The sequence below is a fragment of the Siphateles boraxobius genome, unplaced genomic scaffold (assembly GCF_051911475.1).
Source record: "Siphateles boraxobius isolate OS27281-9 unplaced genomic scaffold, OSU_SipBor_1 5, whole genome shotgun sequence".
Classification (NCBI taxonomy): domain Eukaryota; kingdom Metazoa; phylum Chordata; class Actinopteri; order Cypriniformes; family Leuciscidae; genus Siphateles; species Siphateles boraxobius.
This window is the reverse complement of record NW_027509141.1, coordinates 34,240,314-34,262,249: the sequence shown is the minus strand read 5'-3', so window position 1 is coordinate 34,262,249 and position 21,936 is coordinate 34,240,314. Positions and strand designations below refer to the sequence as shown.

Here is a 21,936-nt window from a genome sequence, read left to right as displayed (position 1 = left end):
CCTTACTTTCACTTAATCTCTCTCTCTCTCTCTCTCTCTCTCTCTCTCTCTCTCTCTCTCTCTCTCTCTCTCTCTCTCTCTCTCTCTCTCTCAATCTCTCTCTCTCTCTCTCTCTCTCTCTCTCTCTCTCTCTCTCTCTCTCTCTCTCTCTCTCTCTCAATCTCTCTCTCTCTCTCTCTCTCTCTCTCTCTCTCTCTCTCTCTCTCTCTCTCTCTCTCTCTCTCTCTCTCTCTTTCCCAGTAACATATTCTATTCCAGATGGATTTGTTTACAATGTCTCCCTACGCTTCTCTTTCAGCGCGAAAGTATCTGCTTTATTTTCATATAAATGTGAAGCAAGAGAGAAAATGCCCCGCTGGTGCGCGTCTAGGGCGCATAAACCAAAACTATGTGAAACCGCTCTATTCCAGAATATTTTCGTCGTGCTATATCATAGGAAAATGTTGCATTCGTGCACACTGTGTACAATAGGCATCAGACTGCGCAACGCTCACAGCCATTTCGCCTACAGGTTTTTGATCACCATTATCCCATAACAACACTCCTAAACCCCTGACTGAAGTCTGTTTGATTAGTCTGAAAACCTCAGGTAATCCACAGATTTGCTGAAGTGTCCAGTGCCACTCTCACAAATGGACGCGCGCTCGCGTTTAACTGATGCTCCTCCAGACAAAAAGAGCACCAGGTGAGCTGTCAGACGCGGGGCTGTAACCCATTAAAGACTAATTAAGTTTGGCAGGTTTGTGCTAACTCTGCTGTCGCTCATCATATTTTTTTATTTCCGTAACGAGGATGGCAGGTGCACAAGATTATTATTATTGTAATGGCCACTAAACCAAATGTGGAAGTCATGGTTAAGGCTATTAAGGTTAGGCACTTGGAGATCTGCTCAGGGAGGAGGCAATTTAGACCAAAAAAAATTATTAGACAAAATATGTTTTTACAAAGTTTGCCATATGGCAAAAAAAATAAAATAATAATAATCTAGGCTACAAGATTTTTTAACTAGCCTACTGCATAATCATACTAACGCCTACTAAAACAAGCCACTAAATAAGTAAATAAAACGTTGCATGTATTTTATATGCCACAAAAAGTCAATCAAAATAAAACAATTAGAGTTCTGACTTTTTTAATTAGATTGTCCAATGCGTAATTAATTTAAGACCTTATAAACGCATGAAATAAATAAATAAATAAATAAATAACGTATATTGTATAGGGTACACCAACCTGTTTACAAAAAAATGTCAGCAAAAATGAAAAATCTGTATGACCTTTTTTAGTCTTTGTAATCAATTCAACACCTTATAAATGAATTAATAAATAAAAAAATCATGTATTTATTTTGATAAATACAAAAAAGTTTACAAGAACCTATCAATGTAAACATGAAACATACATACATACATAAATAAATAAATAAATAAATAAATAAATAAATAAATGGTTGCATCTATTATGAATGCCAAAAATGTCAACAAAAAGAAAAAATGTGAGGTTTTTATATGTAAGCAATTTAACACCTTATAAATACATAAATAAGTATATAAATAATGTATTTTGTATAAAAAAAGTTTGCAAGAATCCATCAATTTAAATAAAAATAAATAAAAAATAAATACCAGATCATACAAAATAAACACAGAATCTCATGAATTTACGCCCTGGGCGAGTCACTGTGAGCCGTTTAGAGATGAAAGTGAAAAGAAATAAAGGGGCTCAGTTTAATCAGGGCTTAAAAGCTCTTCTACATTAGGGTTTGTGCACGAAGAGCTGCTGGAGGATCAGTGTGTTTCTCACCGGTGCCTGCGAGCTCTTACACTCCTCAGCGACACAGACGCCCATTCAACACACCGCAGCTCTAATAAGTCTTAACATTATTAAATGTTATCCGGATGGTAAACTTAAAGAATCCCTTCAAAGAATTTAACAGTGAATTCAGTGTTTGTGCCGAAGATGAGACACTGGAAATGATAGATTTATGGAATCGTTAACCCAGAGATGACGCACTCACAGCATTCCCAACAAATTAACAACTACAACCAGTGGACTGCAACAGAATCATCGGAGTTGGTTTTCATGCATTTGTTTAAATCAGTTTTCCCTGTGTATAAACGCATATAAAAATATTTATGAATGAAGTATAACTTTGGCATAACTTAAATCATGCGATTAAGAGAATGAAAAATATATATACAAGATTTAACAAATTAATTTATCATTCTATAGCAATTAAAGAAACTCAATCCGTCAGATATGTGCAAACGAAGCTTTACTTTGTCTTAAACCAACTGCGCAGTTACGCGCAACTAAACCCGCACAAAAGACGTCGTTTTGCACCATGAAATGTTGAGCTTACAATTCTAAACGCTCCTTCATATTACAAAACTATCTAGCAGCAGGGAGCACTGAATAATTTATCTGCCTTTCTTTTCTTATACCCTTTGTACAAAGTTTTCTCCTCTTTTCTGGGATCTTTGAATGGGGGGTCACCGGTCCAGTTACTCTTTTTGCTACCCGGCTCCAGTGCTTTTTCTCTTTTTGTATCTCAGTCTAAAGGTTACAAAGGCTTAAAACGAGATTGTTCATAACCACGTTTAGGGGGGGGAAAAGGCAAAAGCGTATGTGACCTGTTATAAGTATAATATTAAATACATTAGTGCATTATTGTAATAGTACAAATATGACCTTTTAGAATTATAATATTATATTTCGAATTAAAATACTATGTTTAATTATATCTATATATTAAATATATGGCCTAAAAATAAAATATAAACATCATAATATATTAATATGTCTATAATATATTTTCAGTTTGTAATAGCTGTGCAATTCAATTAAAATGTTTTCAAAAAAATATTTTAAATTCACAATATGAAGGTCATGATATAAATATACTATAATATAACGTAATATAATAAAATAAAACAAATGCAAAATGTTGCCAAAACAAGTCCCTCCAACGGGTCCACATGTCCCGCGTAATGTAGTTGCTTAAACTGACATCGATTCTCAAATGGGTCAAACTGTCAGATGTCGTTTAGGGGGTCGTTAAAACGCAAGGGAAATGGAATGTGCCACACAAATTAATTTACCAGGCTAAATACCTGACGTCAGGGCTCACATAAATAATTGAGTAAGTACTGAACAGCTAGCAGCATGAATAATGAGAGCTATTCGTGCCATTTTTTTTCCAAGATTCCCCCTGGCGAGAATGAAGGACTGCAGCATCTGTCCCTTTCAAATAACTACTTAATGAAATATCAATTGCAACAGCAGCACCAATTATAGCACCAGTCCATCATGATCTGTCAGTACAACTGATCCACCCCTCAAAAAGCAGAGTTCGAGTTTTAATACACAACTTTTACGCACCACGTTTCCTCGCATCGGTTCGCACACAATGAGAAATTTAAAGGCCTCTGACCTTTGTCCCCGAGAATCCCATCGATGCTGTGTTTGGTTTTCTTTTCTCCGTCTTCATCTTTTTTATCACAGTCGTCATCGTCATCTTTCTTGCCAAAACGAGCTCTCAAAACCCGACTAATGGAGCTAACTATAAAGAGAGATAATAATCACTGTAAAGCCCAGTGTAACAATCATGACACTAATAATGTGATCATTATATATATATAATCTCAAAGCACACTAAAATCCGAAATCCAAAATTCCAAATTTAATCAGAACCGAATATACAGAATGTTCCATTATTTAAACAGATGCAGTGAAGTGCGTAACGTCCTCTAAATGTCAGTAAGAAAGAAATGGTGCTTACCGGAAGAGGCCTCACCTGAAGGAACCGTGCCTCTGTCACACACCCCGTCCTTCAGCAATTTATCCCGGATTTCCCAGCTGAACATCCCTGGATTCTCGCGTTTGTATTCCTCGATTCTCTTTTCAACGTCGGGTGTTGCAACTTGCTTTAGTATAGAACAAAAAAAAAAATGTGGAGGCGGAGAAAACACAGGGAGAAGAAAGAAAAGCGCATTCTGTTTACTATAAATCCTTCGTTTCCATACAGATTTAAGAACTTTTTTTAATAAACGATCCATTAGGAAATGTTTGAGGGAAGCATTTGTTTTGGTCAAATCGTTCACTCACCCTAGGTTTGCTTCCACCTATTGCTCCCGGACGAATGGAGCCGGTCTCCTGGTACCGACAGAGGATTTTGGACACGCAGCCGTGTGAGACCCGCAGTTGTCTGGAGATCACACAGGGTCGGATGCCGTGATGGGCCATTTCCACTATTTTGTGTCGGATATGATTCGGCAGTGGCCTTCCGTTGATGAAAACTCCACCGAGCTGGTTCACTCGACCTTGACCCAGAGGCGTTGAGACTGCGGGAAAACATTCAGGCCCAAAAAGGGCGATTGAAAGAAGGAAACAATATCATTCTCTGTAAGATAAAGAAAGTAACACTTTACAATACCCACGTTAACTGTGCAATTCAATTCGTGATATTGATTACCTAAATCTACATTTTGTTGAACATCTTGCAATTACGCATTAGTTTTGTTCGAAGTAAAATTACACATAATTTTGTCAAAATAGTAGGCTACTTGTGGATCATTTTATCTCAGAGTTTTGAGGATAAACTCACAAATTCTGTGTCATCCAGGCTTTGCACCGAATTTATCACAAAAAACATCTACATGCTGTCATTCTGATTAATCATATCACATCAGCTAATATAATTTATCACGTAATCGTCCGCAAAGCCTTGTGTTTATTGGAAGATGTGAATAATGATTAGTCAAAGCCTGCGGAATCAATCCAAAAAAAATCTCATTCTCACAGATTTTCTTTCCTGAAAGAATCCTTCTATACTATCAGCTTATCTGATGCGTTTGGAGAGGATGTAACACTTGAGGACACTAATTGCCATTCAAGAGGCACTAAAGATGTGCCACTTTAAACCTCGATTATTCCCAGTCATGCAACACAAATATTAGTGTGATGCTTTGAGCCAGTTTTATTTCCCTTCACTGCTGCGAGATACTTCTGCAAATCCCACAGATTGCAGGATTCGTGGGTTGGAAGGCTTTCGTCAAACTGCTCTTAAGCACGAATTCACTCGATAGGAACAACATAGGAAAGACGTTCCCATTTATGCGCGAGCTGCGTATGGAAATCATACGTCCAGACTGGAGCATTTTACTCATAATGCTGCTAAAAAAATAACTTTGTTGTCAATTATTAAATCACTGATTTCATAACTATGTTTTATTTTTTTAACACTTGTTCGGTCATATTTCCGACTATTTCGTTTCTTTAATCGTATAACTATCGCGTAAAAGAGTGCCTAACATAGGCTACTTATTAAAAAATATATATTTTTAATTATAAAAAAACTCAGTATTTTAAAATTACAAATATGGGATTAAATTTTTTTTTTTAATAATAATAATAATAATAATAATAAGTAGTAGTAGTTTTCGTACCTTCTAATGGGAATCCGGTTCTGGGGTAGTTCTGGCCTGGAGCTGGCCGCATCATTCGAGGAACTGTTCCTGGTAAAGTAGCCATTCCAGCTACTCCCAAAACTATTGAAACTCTCACTAATAAATGAAAGAAAGCAATCACACAGAAAGCTGTTGTTTGCGCCGTGGAAATTGTAACGGATCCAAAGAATTTAAAAAGAAATCCAAACACACATACACACACACGCACGCACCAGTGGACAATGCCCAGTGTGCTGAAGAAAAAGTCAGATTTGTCCTTACAGTGAATACCCAGAAACAAGAGCAGAGTAAAGCATGCAATGTGCTCTAAAGCAACTGTGAGTAAATATTAGTGAGAGGATCTGCTAGTTTTGATTACAGCTGCTGTTTGCTGCCTGAGAGGAGTTTAAGTGGCCAACTTTGGCGCACAGTGGGAGGAGGAAGCGCGCGCTGCCATAGGCTCTTCGGCACTCTTTTACAGCATGGAGAGGAAGGGTAATGCCCGAGATCTGCCGTCCAATCGGGAGGAACTTTGCAGAAAACACACAAGCACACTGCCCTCCCACTCCCTCTCTAAATCAACACAGGAAATGTTACAATGAGTTTTCATTCATCTCTCATTTGAAACGTCAGTTTAATGCGTTTAATACTCTCTTTGTACACACACACACACACACACACACACACACACACACACACACACACACACACACACACACACACACACACACACACACACACACAATTATATATATATATATATATATATATATATATATATATATATATATATATATATATATAATATCACTACAAATAAAAAACTACTCTTGAAACAAGAAAACTAACATATCTGTATGCATGCCATCGTAAAAATCTGTGTGATCTAAATGTGTGCGAACAGGAAAAAGAGTGTAATGTGTATTTTAACTTGGCATTTATGAATATATCATTTTATTAATAGATTCAAAGCGTGGACTTATGTTTATCAGCATTATTAAATAAGATAAAGTGATTGAGTTTACAGGGGGGAAATAGAAACACGGCAGAAATCCATACATTTGCAGTATTGTATTATGAAGAATCTGATTCTAATGCTATTGTTTTGTGTAAATAAAGAGCAGAAGGAACAAGAGTGTTTTGAAAACTTCAGCACACTTACCTGAGGTCAGAGAGGGTCATGATGATGCACAATAACTGATGAAGATGAAGAGACTTGGCCTGAAACATTTGTCATATTTAATATCGATAAAATAGCCTACTGAATAGTTAATAATAATACATATGATATATTAGAAAAATAAAATGTATGAGGAGAATACCTTTTACCTGGATAGAGTTGTTGAGTTGACTATATGGTTATTTAGAGATTGAAAAAGTTGGTTACACTTTATTTAAGGTGTCTGTGTTACAGTGTAATAATACATTTGAGTACTGAGTAATATAACTACATGGTTAGGAATAGGATTTGGTTTAGGGTTAGTTGCGTGTAATATGCACAGTTTATAGTAATTACTACAGAAACTAAATGTAACTTGTGTAACAAAGACAATGTAAAACAAAGTGTTACCAAAAAGCCAATATTTCAAAGGTTCTTCGGGGTACAGATACTTTTTCTAAAGAACTAGAAAATGTTCATTATGATCGAAAACCCCTCCTGACTCAAGCTGCAACTTCATCACTTCACCTGTTTTTTCCGCGAAACCTGGGAGTCGTATAACAGCACATATAAAAAAACCTCCAGAATCTTTAGGTTGAATGCGCGTGTCCGGCTCTGTGGGGCCGCCGCGCCCTGAGATTGTGTAGAAATTGCCGTGGCGAACACTCCTGGTGAAAAGCAATTTCACAAATAATTTTTACAACAATTAGGAGTGTGGCGGGGTGAAATGGCGATTTCACATGCAGATGTTCCGGGAAGGACCTGGTGCCCGTCAGCGGAGCTCTAACCCTCAGTGTCCGGCTCGGGTGAGCAGCGCGCGGGTCAGAGACGCACCGGTGATAATAGGTAACAAAATAGGTATCAAAACAGAACTTTAGGATTTAGTCAGAATTTATTTTTATATATATATTCACTATTACACAACTGCACATTAACCATTTTCTCATCATTTTGTTACAACATTGACTTTCTAAAGTGCATATAATTAAAGGTGTTCATACATTGATTATTGAGTTTTTTTGTGTGTGCACTCAGATTTGCTATAAATCATTTCTTTTATTTCTGCAACTTTACACTGTAGTCTATGTAGATCTTAAGATCGTGCTGCAAACAAGTTAGAATAAGTAAAAGGACATGCCTGTAAAAAAAAATGCTCAGATTTCTTTCCAGAGACAGACACTCAAAAGTGATGTCATGGATAATGTTATGAAAACATGAAACTTTAAAGTTAATATCCGGTTGACTTGAGCGTGGATAATTTATAGGTTAGGCTACCTTTGAGTCGATTATTTATAGAGCATATATTTCAGCTTTAAATGTCTGTTTTTAATTTAAACATATTTGCTAACTACCATCCTGCAATATCGTATAAAATTGTTCGTTTAAAAGTGTACTAAAAAGGTTTTTCTTCATCTGAACATTTAAAAACCAGCGATATCTAAAGAGTGTAGCTATAAACTAGTTTCGAAATCAGTATCAAGAACGTAATATCAATTTAAGTATTAGAGTCATTGCAAATAAGTCCAAAGAAGAACAATGTTAATTTAAAGAAAAACAATGTATAAAAAATAAAAGAATATCCAACACATCTCATTGCAAACGCATGGAGAGTATTGCCACCAGAACTACCTAAAGAAAGCCTAAGAATATATGGATTAATTGTGCATTAATTATTTAATTATTCAAAACCTGAAATAAAGCAAAAACACCTGCACAATATTCTTACAGCCCTTGACAATATTGGACTGAAGAGGAATTTACTCCAAGTGTAAATGAATGTGTGTCCACTAGCAGGCGATATAGGTTAACTATGTCACATAAGATGTTGCAAATCGGGTTTTACATCCTTCTTGCAATGGAAACATTTTATAAGAACAACACATGAAGCATGATACTGTTTGTGCACTTGTTTACTGGTTTGTATCATCATTTACTCACCCTCATGTTGTTCCAAACCTGTAATAATTTCTGTCTTCTGTTGAACACAAAAGCAGATGTTTTAAATAATGTTGGTAATTAGACAGTTTATGGACACCATTGACTTCAATGTTTGATTACCAACATTCTTTAAAATATCTTCTTTTGTGAATCAAACAAATTGAGGGTGAGTAAGTGAGTGATGACAAAATTTCCATTTTTGGGTGAACTGTCCCTTTAAAGGCAAAAAGGGGGGGAGAAATGCTCCACCTTCCTGACATTTAATTTCTTCTTCCACTTGAAATCTTCAAGTCCTGAAAATAAACCAGAACAGACTCATTATTATGACTCTAGTTTACTTTACTTAGGGTGTAAACTGTTTTGTCGTCATTTTCTCAAAAAATGTGTGTGTGTGTGTGTGTGTGTGTGTGTGTGTGTGTGTGTGTGTGTGTGTGTGTGTGTGTGTGTGTGTGTGTGTGTGTGTGTGTGTGTGTGTGTGTGTGTGTGTGTGTGTGTGTGCGTGTGTGTGCGTGTGTGTGTGTGTGTGTGTGTGTGTGTGTGTGTATAGACACTGGACGAGTGGCAGGTTTGCTGGCAGGTTTGAGAAACGCTGGGGAACCCGGTACACAAACCGCAGCCTGGTAGCCTCTTCCTCTCTCCTTCACACTGTCCACACTCCCCACAGACTCTTGTTAACTTGCTAAGGCATGCTCACATCTGCTGAGAATTATCACAATGTGTTATTGCTTACCAAGCAGAATTATTTTATCAGACGGAGAGAGTGAAAGTGTGTTGATTTGCGTGTGTGAAACTGCTTGTTTAACTTCAGTTTCTCTCGCTATGAGAAATGACAAGTGACATGCACGCGGAAATATTAAAATCTTACTGAGATAACTATCAAAAAACTAAACTCAATCTCAACTTGTGCTACCTACACACCCCACTCCAATGTTTTCAAAAACAGCTATTTCTACTGGTTATACCTTGGATTTAATACTGTGAATTTACACATTGCTACCAATGCTGACAAAAAAAAAATCCTCTTTTAAAGCAAAGCAAAGTAGAGAGAGAGTGGACCAAAAGGGTATGTCAAACTGCAGTTTAAAATACTACACTGCTTTAGTTGATAATGCATAACCTAAAAAATAAACACAAAAAAGAGTAGATCTTTTGAAATACAATTAGAATTTTCTGTAAAGATGTGTGTGCTTGTCCATGCAAAACCATGCTAATTTATGGCTGATATGGGCTGCGTCCGAAATCACATACTCTCTCGAGTATGCACTATTATTACTTCACGGCCGCTAAAAAAAGTATGTTCTATTAGTATGAATTTAATCCGGACACTCACCATGTTGTCACTGTCATGTGACCTACCAGTGTCATTTCACTGCCTTTCATTACGTCGGTGTATGAGTGAGTGAGTGAATGGGTGAATGTGAGGCAATATGTAAAGCGCTTTGGTGGCCATTGGGTCAGTGAAAGTGCTATATAAATGCAGTCCATTTACCATTTACCATTTCACAAATCCTCTCCCATGGCCTCATGGGATACTAAAGTGTCCATCGTATGCACACTCAGAATCTTTCCAGAAGTACTAGGTCATCTGGGTACTTTTCGCCTACTCTTTTATGAGCAATGTGAATTCGGACATACTCTTGTCACATACTGATTTTTTGCCAACTACTATAAAGTAGGGAAGTATGTGGTATTTCGGATGCAGCCATGGTCTGTTGATAAGTCCCTCCTTCAATGTAATTTTTTTTTTACCCATGCATGTTCTCAAGTTTGCTCACTTCTTGGCGAAAAGGTGAAATCAAAACCAAAAAATGTGAAGCCTTTTGTGTTGCAACATGCATTAAGCGTCGCATCTCATGTTCACATCGTTTTGAAGTTTCACTTTTCCCAAGTGCAGTTTTGAAAAGTAGATGTTGCAATTCCTTTATATGGAAGGCTCTAGTATACAGTCCCATGCCTGGAAGCACATGCATCCTCGACTCCCCCCTCTGACAGGCTTTAGAGGAGCGCAGTAGGAGGCCTGCTGGATTGGAGTGGAGGAGAAGAACCCCTCGTGTGTTTGAGGGGACTCCTTAAGGAACACAGGAATGTGGGGGCCGATCAAGGCGAGCTGCAGACGTCTTAGACACTTATTGGTAAACAGCAGTTGAAAAGATAGTCCTCTGCATTGCCAAAATGCCTTATCACCTAAAAGCAGACGTGTCACCTGTCTTTGTCATTTAAATACAAAGATTTTTCAAACGAATCTTGCTTTAATATGTATAAATATGAACGGAATGTCAGGGCGCTTCTTTAGCCCATGATTAGAGTGAGCAATGAAAAGGTAGCATAATTTAGCTGTAAGTGATTGTAGAAATTCACCCGCAGAATCCAATATGGCTTTAAAAAGTCAAGAATCCAATGCCCTGCACTAATAACCCTCAAAATGTGCAAAGACATGAACGCGCAGACATTGACCTATTGGCCCATTGCAACATTAAACACTATCAAAAGCATCTTCCATTACCAGAAGTACCCAACAGAAGAACAATTTAGCTTTGTCTGGTAGCTTTGGGTTTTTTTTTTGTTGTAATATCATTCATCAGGTTATTTTTTAAATATTATAACATAATATAGAGATCAACCCAAGTACATGTTTAAATTACAACATGCTCATGAATATTTTAATTACATTTCATCTCGCAAATGAAGTGCCAATTATGAATTCTGTCAAAAACATATTCCAGTGCCGGAAAGAAACTAACAATATGAAAAGCATGAAACATTTGGTTCAGTTTCATTCATTCATTGACCATTTCAGTCACATCCGACTCTTGGTGTTTCTATGGGCCATCTCTTGCCATATGTGAGTGATTGTCCATTCATTTTCCTGGCGATGATTTTTCCGGGGTGGGTCACCAGGTCTTTCCCTGACCTTTCCATTACATGGCTTGCGACTCACACACACACACGCATTCACACCTATGGACAATTTAGCGTCTCCAAATCACCTATACTGCATGTTTTTTGGTTTTTGTGTGGGAAAACGGAGCACCCGGAGGAAACCCATGCAGAACATGCAAACTCCTCGCAGAAAGGCAAATTGTCTTTGAATACGGCAATCTAAATCTATCTAAAGTTGGTCTTTAGGGCTAGAAAAAGATATTGCAGCAGGCAAATCCTCTGTAAAGGAGTCATTGCTCTGCCCAGAACACCATGGATATTAAAGTGATATCAAGATCTATTGACCCAAATTACGATCCTGCAGTGTTCCTGATTACCCCTTTTGACATCCTTGTGCTGGGATAAAATTAGCAATTTTCTTAAAAATGAGCCCATTCTGTTCAGTTTCTTTCTTTTTACAACAACAACAACAAAAATCAGATAAGAACACTGTTGTGTCACATATATATAAATCTAAGATTCAAAATCAAGTTTTAGGATTTCTAAGAAATGTTATAAATGAAAAGATTTAATTCAGTTAAAAAAAGAAAAGAAAAACATCCTGCTATATTTCTAGGTTACTACTAAAAAATAGCACATTTGTGACATTAAAAAGCAAAACCGGTCCCCCTTTATATTAAGTGGCTTTAAGTACTATGTACTTACCTAAAAAAATGAGTACAAAGTACTTATTGTGTTGATGTTGTATTGTAAAACACTTGTGCTGCTATTGAGGAGTGATACGGGTAAGGTTAGGGACAGGTGTGTGTGGTGTGTGTCGGTTTAAGGGTGTAAGGGAAGAGTCAACTGTGTAATTACAAATGTAATAACATTCATTAATTATAGCTGTAATTACACACCGGTATTTTCAAAATACAATGTCAAAACATGTATGTACACAATAAGTCCATTGTATCAAATTATTAATTTATAGCCACTTAATATAAAGTGGGACCGAAAAACCCATATACATATAAAAATCCACACCTATATACATACACAGTCTTAAAAATAAAGGTGGTTTTCACAGTGATGCAATAGAAGAACCATTGTTTGTTCCCCAAATAACCTTTCAGTCAACAGTTCTTAAAATAACTTTTTTTCCTTCTTGTGAATATAATTTGAACAATCTAAAGAACGTTTTGTGGAATGGAAAGGTTCCATGGAAGGTTCATAAACACAGACAAAGAACTTTTAATTTTAAGAATGTAGATGCTCTTTTCAGTTTTTTTATCATGGTAGTTTATTTGTCATTCAAATGTGAAGAATGTCTCAGATGTATTGCACTCCATTCGCTAGATTTATGTATGTTTTTGAAGAATACGACCTTGGTTTTCTACAAAACTGTCTTTGTGATCTCAGGGAAACTTCAGACAGGCTATAGGGCCATATCCTCTTGCGTCCTGCAAACTGAAGTCTGACCTCTTGAACTTGCGCGCTCAAACAGAGTCTGGACACTCCAGAGTGTGATCAGGTCGCGACCCAGCAGGGGGTCACAGTGAGTTAAGTATCTTTCTTAAACGTAGGGGTGAGAGCTCTTATCTTTAATGAAGTGTGACTATCCTGCGCTGCCACTGTCTGGCCTGACCGCCCTCTCGGCTAAAGGCACGCTATGAAGAGGAGACGAGATCTCATCTAATCTGCCCAACTCAAAAAAAAGAAGGCTTTTATGTCCATAAAGCCCTTCAATGGGAATGATTTGTTTCCATCATCCTCCAGGACAAATCTACATACATGGCCACTCAAACTGATCTGATCGTGGCATCTCTGGAATCGTTCTCTCATTTCATTTATTTACCGGTGCCACATTCACATGCAAATTGCATGATGAAGGCCATTTACTGAAGTTTATATTAAGATAAACGTAAGATTACGTCAAGAAACAACGTGAAATGGTGTGAAGTTGCAGTGTTTCAACTCTTGAATTTTTGCCATTTGTATGAATAATAGAATAGAACCTAATATTTTACTTATAATTGCAATAAATTGAAATGGTTTGACAGTGGTTTGCTAAATAAACTTGCTATGCATAAATATTGTATCATGAGCACTTTGGTTCTGGCGATGCCAATGCTTAGTTTACATGCCATTAATGCATATTTAATATTTACTTACCCAATCAAGAGTTTTGTAAAATGCGCTATAACAGTTTCTGTTTACATCCTCAGATATAGAAATGTTGACACACAAAATGTTGACAAACATCAATGTATTTAAGCTTATGCTTTGCTCTTAAATAAAAGAGTCATGAGACTCTTAAAAACCTTAATAACATGTGATAAACATACCGAGATGTCTTAATCAGTTAGTATATCCCTCTTTTCACCAGAATGAAGGAAACTCTCTGTTTACCCATGATGAAAGTGGCAGGATCCATTTTGCATGCAGTCCGAATTAGTTTCAGTGAATCCGTCCACAAGCCCATGACAGATAAAACAGATCATTTGATCCATGACTCGTAAAGGCAAACTCTCTTCACCCTATAAGATAACAGATCACATGCTCACAGACAGTGAATGCAGGTATATAATATCAGTTATATTAATGAGGAGCACCACAACAGTCCCCTCAACTGGATATTCTTACTCCAACATTGAATCAAAGCAAATGTCCAAAGCAGGCCTTTAAAATAAGTATCAAGCTACTGTTGGTCCATTTGTGACAACTTGCCCCATGTAGCTGGTATCTTGTCACAATAGGATCTTGTGTAGGATCTATATCAAATGATCAGAACACAATTATGAAACACAGCAATTCGTGAAACAGCAAAAATAATAAAAGGTTGATCCATTGTTTTGGACAACAGATATTGTACGTAATAAATTGTATAAAATTGCAAGGAAACACATGACAACTTGCCCCAACCAGACCTTGTCAGTTCAATCATTTGTTTAAAATCTATCTTCATTATACTCTATATGTATATACTGTTACATACAGTACATTGTTTTAATGTATGTCAATGTGCTGACTAACTAACATATTAGCACAGACATGATGGTGTTTGAATCCAACATTTAAAACAACTACTAAAAAAACAAAAAAACATTTGTGCATTTAGACGATTGAGTCAAACTCTTATAGTTAAATATAGTCCATAACCAGCTTCTGTCTCCACCACACCATAATGTTAAAAAAGCAGATTAAAACCATTACAATGAAATGGTGGCATATGATAAGTCAATCATCTTCAGTTCGGCTTGTATTAGTGATGATGGGCATAATAAATGGTGGATTTGGTTATTTTCTATTAATTCTGGAGTTTGTTTTTCACTTAAATAAATATTAAATTGATATTTGGTACAGGAACAGTGGATTAAAGTTGCAGTTGGCTTGAAAACTAAAAAAGCATTTATTTATACATTATCATCTGATTTATGATGCATGCACAGTTTCCATCTCTGCTGTGGTCTCATAGCGAAGATTATCAACATTTACCCCTAATTACAAAACTTCTAAAAGATTTGACACTGGCTCAAACACTTATACACTTATCATATAAACAGTAGTAGAGGGAATATCAAAATCTTGTTTCCTGCTTGTTGCTTTAAACGGATCTTGTCCTTAAGTGAGGAATTCTCTTTTTTCTGGTGCGTTATCTGGTCACCCGAACAAGCTCGAAAGGACAGTCACGGATGATTACGGCCTTAAAAGCTTGTCTTGTGGTCCACAGGAGCATGAGATCTTCACAAGAGCATCAGCCACACGTGAAAAGAATGGGAGTTTTCAGCTCAACTTTCTCTGCTGATCCACCATAAAAGATGCATTTGGTTTGCCCTGCATCTGTATCTGTTCATTCATTATTTATTCATTTAAATATTTACTTCAACTTTCCAGGGCAAGTTTAATGACGATAAACTTTATAAAACAGTGATGTGGCAGCACAACAACTTCGAGCTGGGCTTTTCCATGCTGGTGTCATTCTACTTTAGTTGTCTGACAGCCAGGAAAGGGTGAAAATATTATACAGTACCGGTCAAAATTTTGGAAATATTACTATTTTTAGTGTTTTTGAAAGAAGTCTCTTATGTTCATTCAGCCTGCATTTATTTGATCAAAATTACAGATAAAACAGTACTATTGTGTAATATTATTACAATTTAAAAGAATGGTTTTCTGTTTTTAATATACTTTAAAATATAATTCATTTCTGTGACCAAAGCTGAATTTTCAGCATCATTACTCCAGTCTTCAGTATCATGTGATCCTTCAGAAATCATTCTAATATGATGATTCATTATCAATGTTGGAAACAGTTGTGCTGCCTAATCTTTTTTTATAACCTGTGATACTTTTTTCAGGATTCATTGATGAATAAAAAGTTAAAAAGAACTTTTTTTTAAATTCAAAATATAAATATTTTGTAACAATAATACACTCAAAAGTTTGTGGTCTGTCATTTTTTTCTTTCTTTTTTGAAAGAAATTAATATTTTTATTCAGCAAGGATGTGTTAAATTGATTAAAAAATTATAGTAAAGATTTATGTTAGAAAATATTTCTATTTTGAATAAATGTTGTTCTTTTAAACTTTTTATTCATCAATTAATCCTGAAAAAAAGTATCATAGGTAAAAAAAAAACAAAAAAAATAAAAAAAACATTAAGCAGCAATTAATGTTTCCAACATTGATAATAAATCATCATATTATACTGATTTCTGAAGGATCATGTGACACTGAAGACTGGAGTAATGATGCTGAAAACTTAGCTTTGACCACAGAAATAAATTATATTTTAAAGTAGTCTGAATTAAAATAGAAAATGATATGTATAATAATATTTAATTTAAATTTAATATGTATAATAATAATAATAAATAGCAATATTACATTTTTTTCTGTATTTTTGATCAAATAAATGTAGAGCCATAAAAGATTTCTTTAAAACATTAAAAATAGTAATGTTTCCAAACCTTTGACCGGGACTGTACGTCTGAATCATAGGTCTGAATAAATAAACTATTAGCTAATTCGTGTTTTCAAAAAGCAAAACAGGTCTTCGTAGAACAATAGCGCCACCTAGTGCCTATACTTATCACATTGCACCTACGCAGCGTAGAAATTATTCTTTAATTAAACAATAGACATAACATACAACAATTACAACAATAACATGACATCCAAAAAGATAGCAATCAAATTAACAATAAAGGGGTAAAAACCAAATAATTATATGACAAAATTGAAAGAAAAATAAAATATACGGGGATAAGGACTCTATTATGCATAATAAAATGATTTAAGATACATTTATAAATCATTAATTGGTACTACTTAAAGAAGAAAAACAACATATATCAATTCACTTTTCAATTAGCTTCAATTCTTCAGCAAATACAATTGTATCCCTACATTTTTTGTTATCTATAGCCTACATTTGAGAGACTCAATATACAACTGAAAATCACCCAAACAAAAACTTCAGACAAGGTTTAGAATTATTCATTTTACTCTTATGAACATGAAATTTACCTAATATAATCAAAAGATTCATCATATAATTTAATGAAACAGTTTTCGAATCAAAATATATGATAACATCTTTAGATGTTCATTCAAAGTTATAACCAGATTTCTGTTGAAAATGTTTTAGAATGATAGCATTCAAAGAAAAGATGTAGAATTTTCTCTGGCTGATCCAAACAAAATGAACAATTTTCATCAATATCCATAAATTTTGATAAAGTATAGTTACTAAAATAAATATTATGAAGTACTTTCAAATGTATTTCTCGATGTTTATTAAATATACAAAACCGAAAGGGCAGCAGCCAAGCTCTTTTCCAAATAATCTCTGGGAAATAATATTAATGCAGTTGAATTACATTCCTAGAACGTACTGACGTCACGTAACGTACTTAATATTCATAAGCAAACCCTTTGCCATAGAATGGACGAGAAACACTTCCGGTCCACAAGAAAAAATGTCGGCGCCCTTGCGAATGTCATGTTGTTGACTGTCTTTATACTGTATGTGTTCAAGCGCTAACACAAACACGTTAAGCTTGTATTTCATAATATTACAGACGTTTCTGCATGCAGTTACCGGATTTATAAGGTATGTGGGGGTTTTACGCAAAAACCGGTTCATATTACACATGCTCTCAATTATTTTAGTTGGTCATATGACATTTTATAAATATGTTTATTTATTTACTATCTTTTGTTATCAACAGGGAATCTGTCAATCATGGTCCATTTGTGTAAGTACTGTCAATGCTATGGCTCTCTATTTTGGTCCTGGAGACTCACATTTGGGATGTTTCCCTAATCTAATGCTTGTGAAGGCAGCATAACACACAAGATTTATGAAGGTAAAATGATGACATAAAGAATCGCATGCGCAGGGTAAGATTTGTGAAAGTGTACATAAGATTTCAAGCGTAAATTAAATTTGCATGTGCAAGAGAAGATTTGTAAAGGTGTAAATCGCAACTCAAGTGTAAGAAAAAAATATTTGCAGCATTTAACTGTTATTCGTAAGTGTAATTCATGTATTTTGAAGCCGCAGCTTCATGCTAATGCAAAATAAATAGGATCTGTATTTTTCAGACTTTCATTTTTCCGCCCTTATTCTTTTGGCACGGTTTCTGCGCACAAATGCGGCCAAAAGCACTGCAAGCCTGTGACGGGAATTTGCAAGCGAAAACGACACAGGCAGGAACTGCAAAACAGATTAATTGCGTAAAATCAAACTTTGTGTAAAAAAATAAACAAACTGTTGCAAATGTCTACATGACTCTTTGTGTGCATGAGGCAAAAAGTTTCCGAAATAACCCGATTTGTACAGTTGCGTCTTTCATTTTCCTGCGCTTCCACTTTTGGCACGGTTCTCTCACTAACTGAGTTTTGCAAGCGCGAAGAGGAGGGCGGGTCCACCATTATGTAGCCAATCAGATGAGCTTCTCGCTGACTCTCGTTTTACTCTGATCTGATTGGTTCAATAAATACGCCAGTCACAGATCTTTATCTTGATTTGGCTCAGAAATGTTCTCATTGCCGAAATTGTACTTTTAATGCACACATACATGTTAAATAAATAAATAAACAAATTAATAAATAAATAAATACATCATGATTGCTTAATAGTCTGTACACCATTAGGCTGACTATATGAGCAAAAACTGAATTTCGAGCTGGTGTGTTAAGGAAATTTTTTGTGTATCCAGTGCATGTATCCTGCTCATCATCCTCCTCCTCATCAGGCCATATCAGTTTGTAATCTTGATGCTTAATGTAGGCCTAGTATCTGCACTACTGCATGCATAATTTCACTGGTCTACTGATCAGGGGGGATTCCAGAATTATTATTATTATTTTACTAAAATGAGTTACAAGAATATTTTTTCCCTTTAACATAAGAGCATCTCTAAATTATGCACCATTTATCACCTGCAACTCCATCTTGTAACCACTAGATGGCAGTATAGCCCTATATATAAACATATCTATGCTGTGTATTCCCTGGTTGCTGGGTTTTTATTCAGACATAATTAGTTACTTTTTGTCAAAGTTGAGTTCATGTTGATTTAGTATCAGTTTTTCATTACAGTCAAATCTGGACACAGAGAAAGCATTTTGGTAGTCATACTATCTACATATATAATATCTTGATCAGTCACACAAGACAATATTTCAAAATGTATAATTGAGTGTTAAATACCATGAACAGAGACATGATGAGACAAACACTGCATCAGAATTATTATTACATAAAGAATGGGTACTAAATGTTTTGATTGTAAAGTTTAACATCAGCTCAGTGTTGTAACAGATTATATAAGATATACAATTTCAATCCAATCCTTTTTTACACAAAGTTTGATTTTACGCAATTAATCTGTTTTGCAGTTCCTGCCTCTGTCGTTTTCGCTTGCAAATTGCCGTCACAGGCTTGCAGTGCTTTTGGCCGCATTTGTGCGCAAAAACCGTGCCAAAAGAATAAGCGCGGAAAAATGAAAGTCTGAAAAATACAGATCGTATTTATTTTGCATTAGCATGAAGCTGCGGCTTCAAAATACATGAATTACACTTACGAATAACAGTTAAATGCTGCAAATATTTTTTTCTTACACTTGAATTGCGATTTACACCTTTACAAATCTTCTCTTGCACATGCAAATTTAATTTACGCTTGAAATCTTATGTACACTTTCACAAATCTTACCCTGCGCATGCGATTCTTTATGTCATCATTTTACCTTCATAAAGATTCAATTTAACATCAGAAGTTTAGACTCCATATTCTGAAATGTGTGTCAAATAAAAAAAGGCACCTAAAATGTAGCATCCAGGACCAGGAGTCTTACTGCTTTACTTCAGAATTAAAGCCTCATGTTTCTGATACAAAACACTGCCGCTGCTGCCCTAGTGAAAAATAAATGTATTTCAAATTCATTTTGTTATAAGTATTCCATAAATACATTTCATATTTATGTACGTAATATAAATATACAATCGTACCTTTGTTATACTAAATTGACTGCTAAATTGGAACAACTTATTTTGTACTTAAAGGGATATTGTGGAACTATTGCAAGTACACTTTCAATATCTTGCATTTAAGATCATAATATCCTTATACTAATAGTGGTATTAAAACATTTTAAATAGGCTTAATATTAAGAAATGTGCATTGTGTGAAATAAAGTGCTCCAAATAAAGTTTAATTAAAATATTTATACCAGTTAGTCTCAAGCAATATGTTTGTAAATATGTTAATGAATTTTGTAGTATACTTAGTATGAAGAAAAATTTTTAATACATTTTTTCACTAGGGTGTTTATGCATTGTCTGTGTTTTAGCATCTTTCCTGCTCAAGAAATATCACGGTGGGCATGTGGTCATCAGGCTGGCATTAGGAGGCGTCACTAACAGACCTTTCTACCGCATTGTGGCTGCTTATAATAAACGGGCGAGAGACGGTAAATATATCGAGCAGCTGGGCTCATATGACCCTCTCCCGAACATTCAGAATGAAAAACTTGTCGCCTTCAATTACGAAAGGATCAAGTACTGGATTGGATGCGGCGCTCATACGACAACACCAGTCGCCAAACTTCTAGGTAAAGAGAATTCTTACTTCTTATTTCAATGCTTACTTAGTGATTACTGTCACCTGATAACCGCATACCTTACCACACATTCTGCGACACTGATCCTCTTTTTCCTCCGAATAGGATTGGCTGGATTTTTCCCACTGCATCCAATGACGATAACGGAAGCAGAGCGGAGAAAGAAAGCTGCTTCGACAGAAGTAGTTAAAACAGACAGTCAAGACCAAGTGGAGCTGTAAAACCAAAATAAACTGTTAATGATTGCTTTGCATCACAGATGTACAATGGTGTTTTTTTTGTTATTTTTTTATGGTTTTGGCAACAAGCTTCAGCACAGGTTTAAACTCCACATGTGATACAAATTTCCTTGTTTCCCAATAAAATATAAAACCGTCTGCAAGATAAGATAGTGAAAGTGAATTCTGTAATCATTAAACTGTTGTAAGAACGTTCTCTCGTCACTGAGAACCGATGATCCGCTAACAAAAGAGATTAATAAATGATCTGGCCTGGGGTAACTTAACTGAAAGTTGAAATGAACACTGTTCTTTGTTTTATTTCAGGTCAACTGATCTGAACCTATAAATGCCTACACACAATTGTGTAACTCCTTTATAGAAAACCGTATACTGATGTGTATACACCCATGTACTGGCATTAAATCATTTTTATAATTTGTCAGAGGGCACAAATTCTTTCTGAGCTATAAGCCCAGCAAATGCATTGCGTAAGTCTATAACTAAAATCAGCTGAGGGATGCTTGTTAACGCACACACACGCCCAGCTCTTAAAAACACACTGTACATGTTTTTTAATGAGTCATCTGAAGTAGTCTGCTCATTCTTTTGTCATATACTATTGCTTTCTGTACACCTAAAGACTTTGAAAAGATTTAGAAAAGACTTTATAAGATAATCAGCTCACATCTAAAGACTTGGGTTCACAGTTTTTAGTCTCAGACTAAAGACTTGCGATAATATCAAACATGTTTGATTTGAAAGACTAGAGAAAGACTGGCATAAATCGTGTCGCTGACTGCAGATTATCACCTCACATTTAACGATCGAGACGACGGGAGCGCGCCGAGACTCCAGTGAGATTCCAAAAGACTGCCGGTCTTTAGTCTGGGACTGTAGAATATGTAAATGGTTTTGAAGAACATACTGTTGGGACTATGACTTTCATTTCAGTGTAAATGTAGTGAATCTGATTGCTGTTGGAAAGATAAGATGCAATACTGTTTGAATACTATTTTCTTATCTTTTATGATGGTTATAAAACACGTGTATTGCAATTCAATTTTTCAATGATGTGTCAAAAGATGTTATAAATGATTGTGTATTCTGGCATGCCAGCATGAGTAAAGTGGCTGAAATAGAATAGTGATTTTGTATTATAGAATCTAAATGTAATAGTA

General features: G+C 35.5%; 2 protein-coding genes across 4 annotated transcripts in view; one reads left to right on the top strand and one right to left on the bottom strand.

Annotated features, from left to right (window-relative positions):
• pax7a (paired box 7a) overlaps positions 1 to 7,228 on the bottom strand; it is a 67,622-nt gene extending 60,394 nt beyond the window's left edge. The window contains exons 1-6 of one of the 3 annotated variants that reach the window (XM_077204132.1): positions 7,130 to 7,228; positions 6,610 to 6,662; positions 5,448 to 5,564; positions 4,108 to 4,343; positions 3,782 to 3,926; positions 3,434 to 3,562 (exon numbers count right to left, since the gene is read on the bottom strand). In XM_077204132.1, coding sequence (XP_077060247.1) covers positions 3,434 to 3,562; positions 3,782 to 3,926; positions 4,108 to 4,343; positions 5,448 to 5,532 — 595 coding nt within the window. In that variant the 5' untranslated portion in view covers positions 5,533 to 5,564; positions 6,610 to 6,662; positions 7,130 to 7,228. Of the gene's footprint in view, positions 1 to 3,433; positions 3,563 to 3,781; positions 3,927 to 4,107; positions 4,344 to 5,447; positions 5,565 to 5,680; positions 5,838 to 6,609; positions 6,663 to 7,129 lie in introns of those variants that run through there. The other 2 variants (XM_077204133.1, XM_077204131.1) reach the window with 2 other exon arrangements.
• A 10,120-nt stretch (positions 7,229 to 17,348) lies between these two features.
• mrps16 (mitochondrial ribosomal protein S16) lies at positions 17,349 to 21,198 on the top strand. Its single transcript, XM_077204130.1, has 4 exons — positions 17,349 to 17,521; positions 17,640 to 17,666; positions 20,268 to 20,528; positions 20,643 to 21,198. Exons 2-4 carry the CDS (start codon positions 17,654 to 17,656, stop codon positions 20,756 to 20,758), a joined length of 390 nt encoding a protein of 129 aa, XP_077060245.1. The 5' UTR covers positions 17,349 to 17,521; positions 17,640 to 17,653; the 3' UTR covers positions 20,759 to 21,198.
• Positions 21,199 to 21,936: the final 738 nt, after the last annotated feature.

Coding starts and splice junctions, on each gene's coding strand:
- mrps16 (XM_077204130.1), top strand. Junction 20,529..20,642: donor ACCAGTCGCCAAACTTCTAG/GTAAAGAGAATT, acceptor TCCTCCGAATAG/GATTGGCTGGATTTTTCCCA.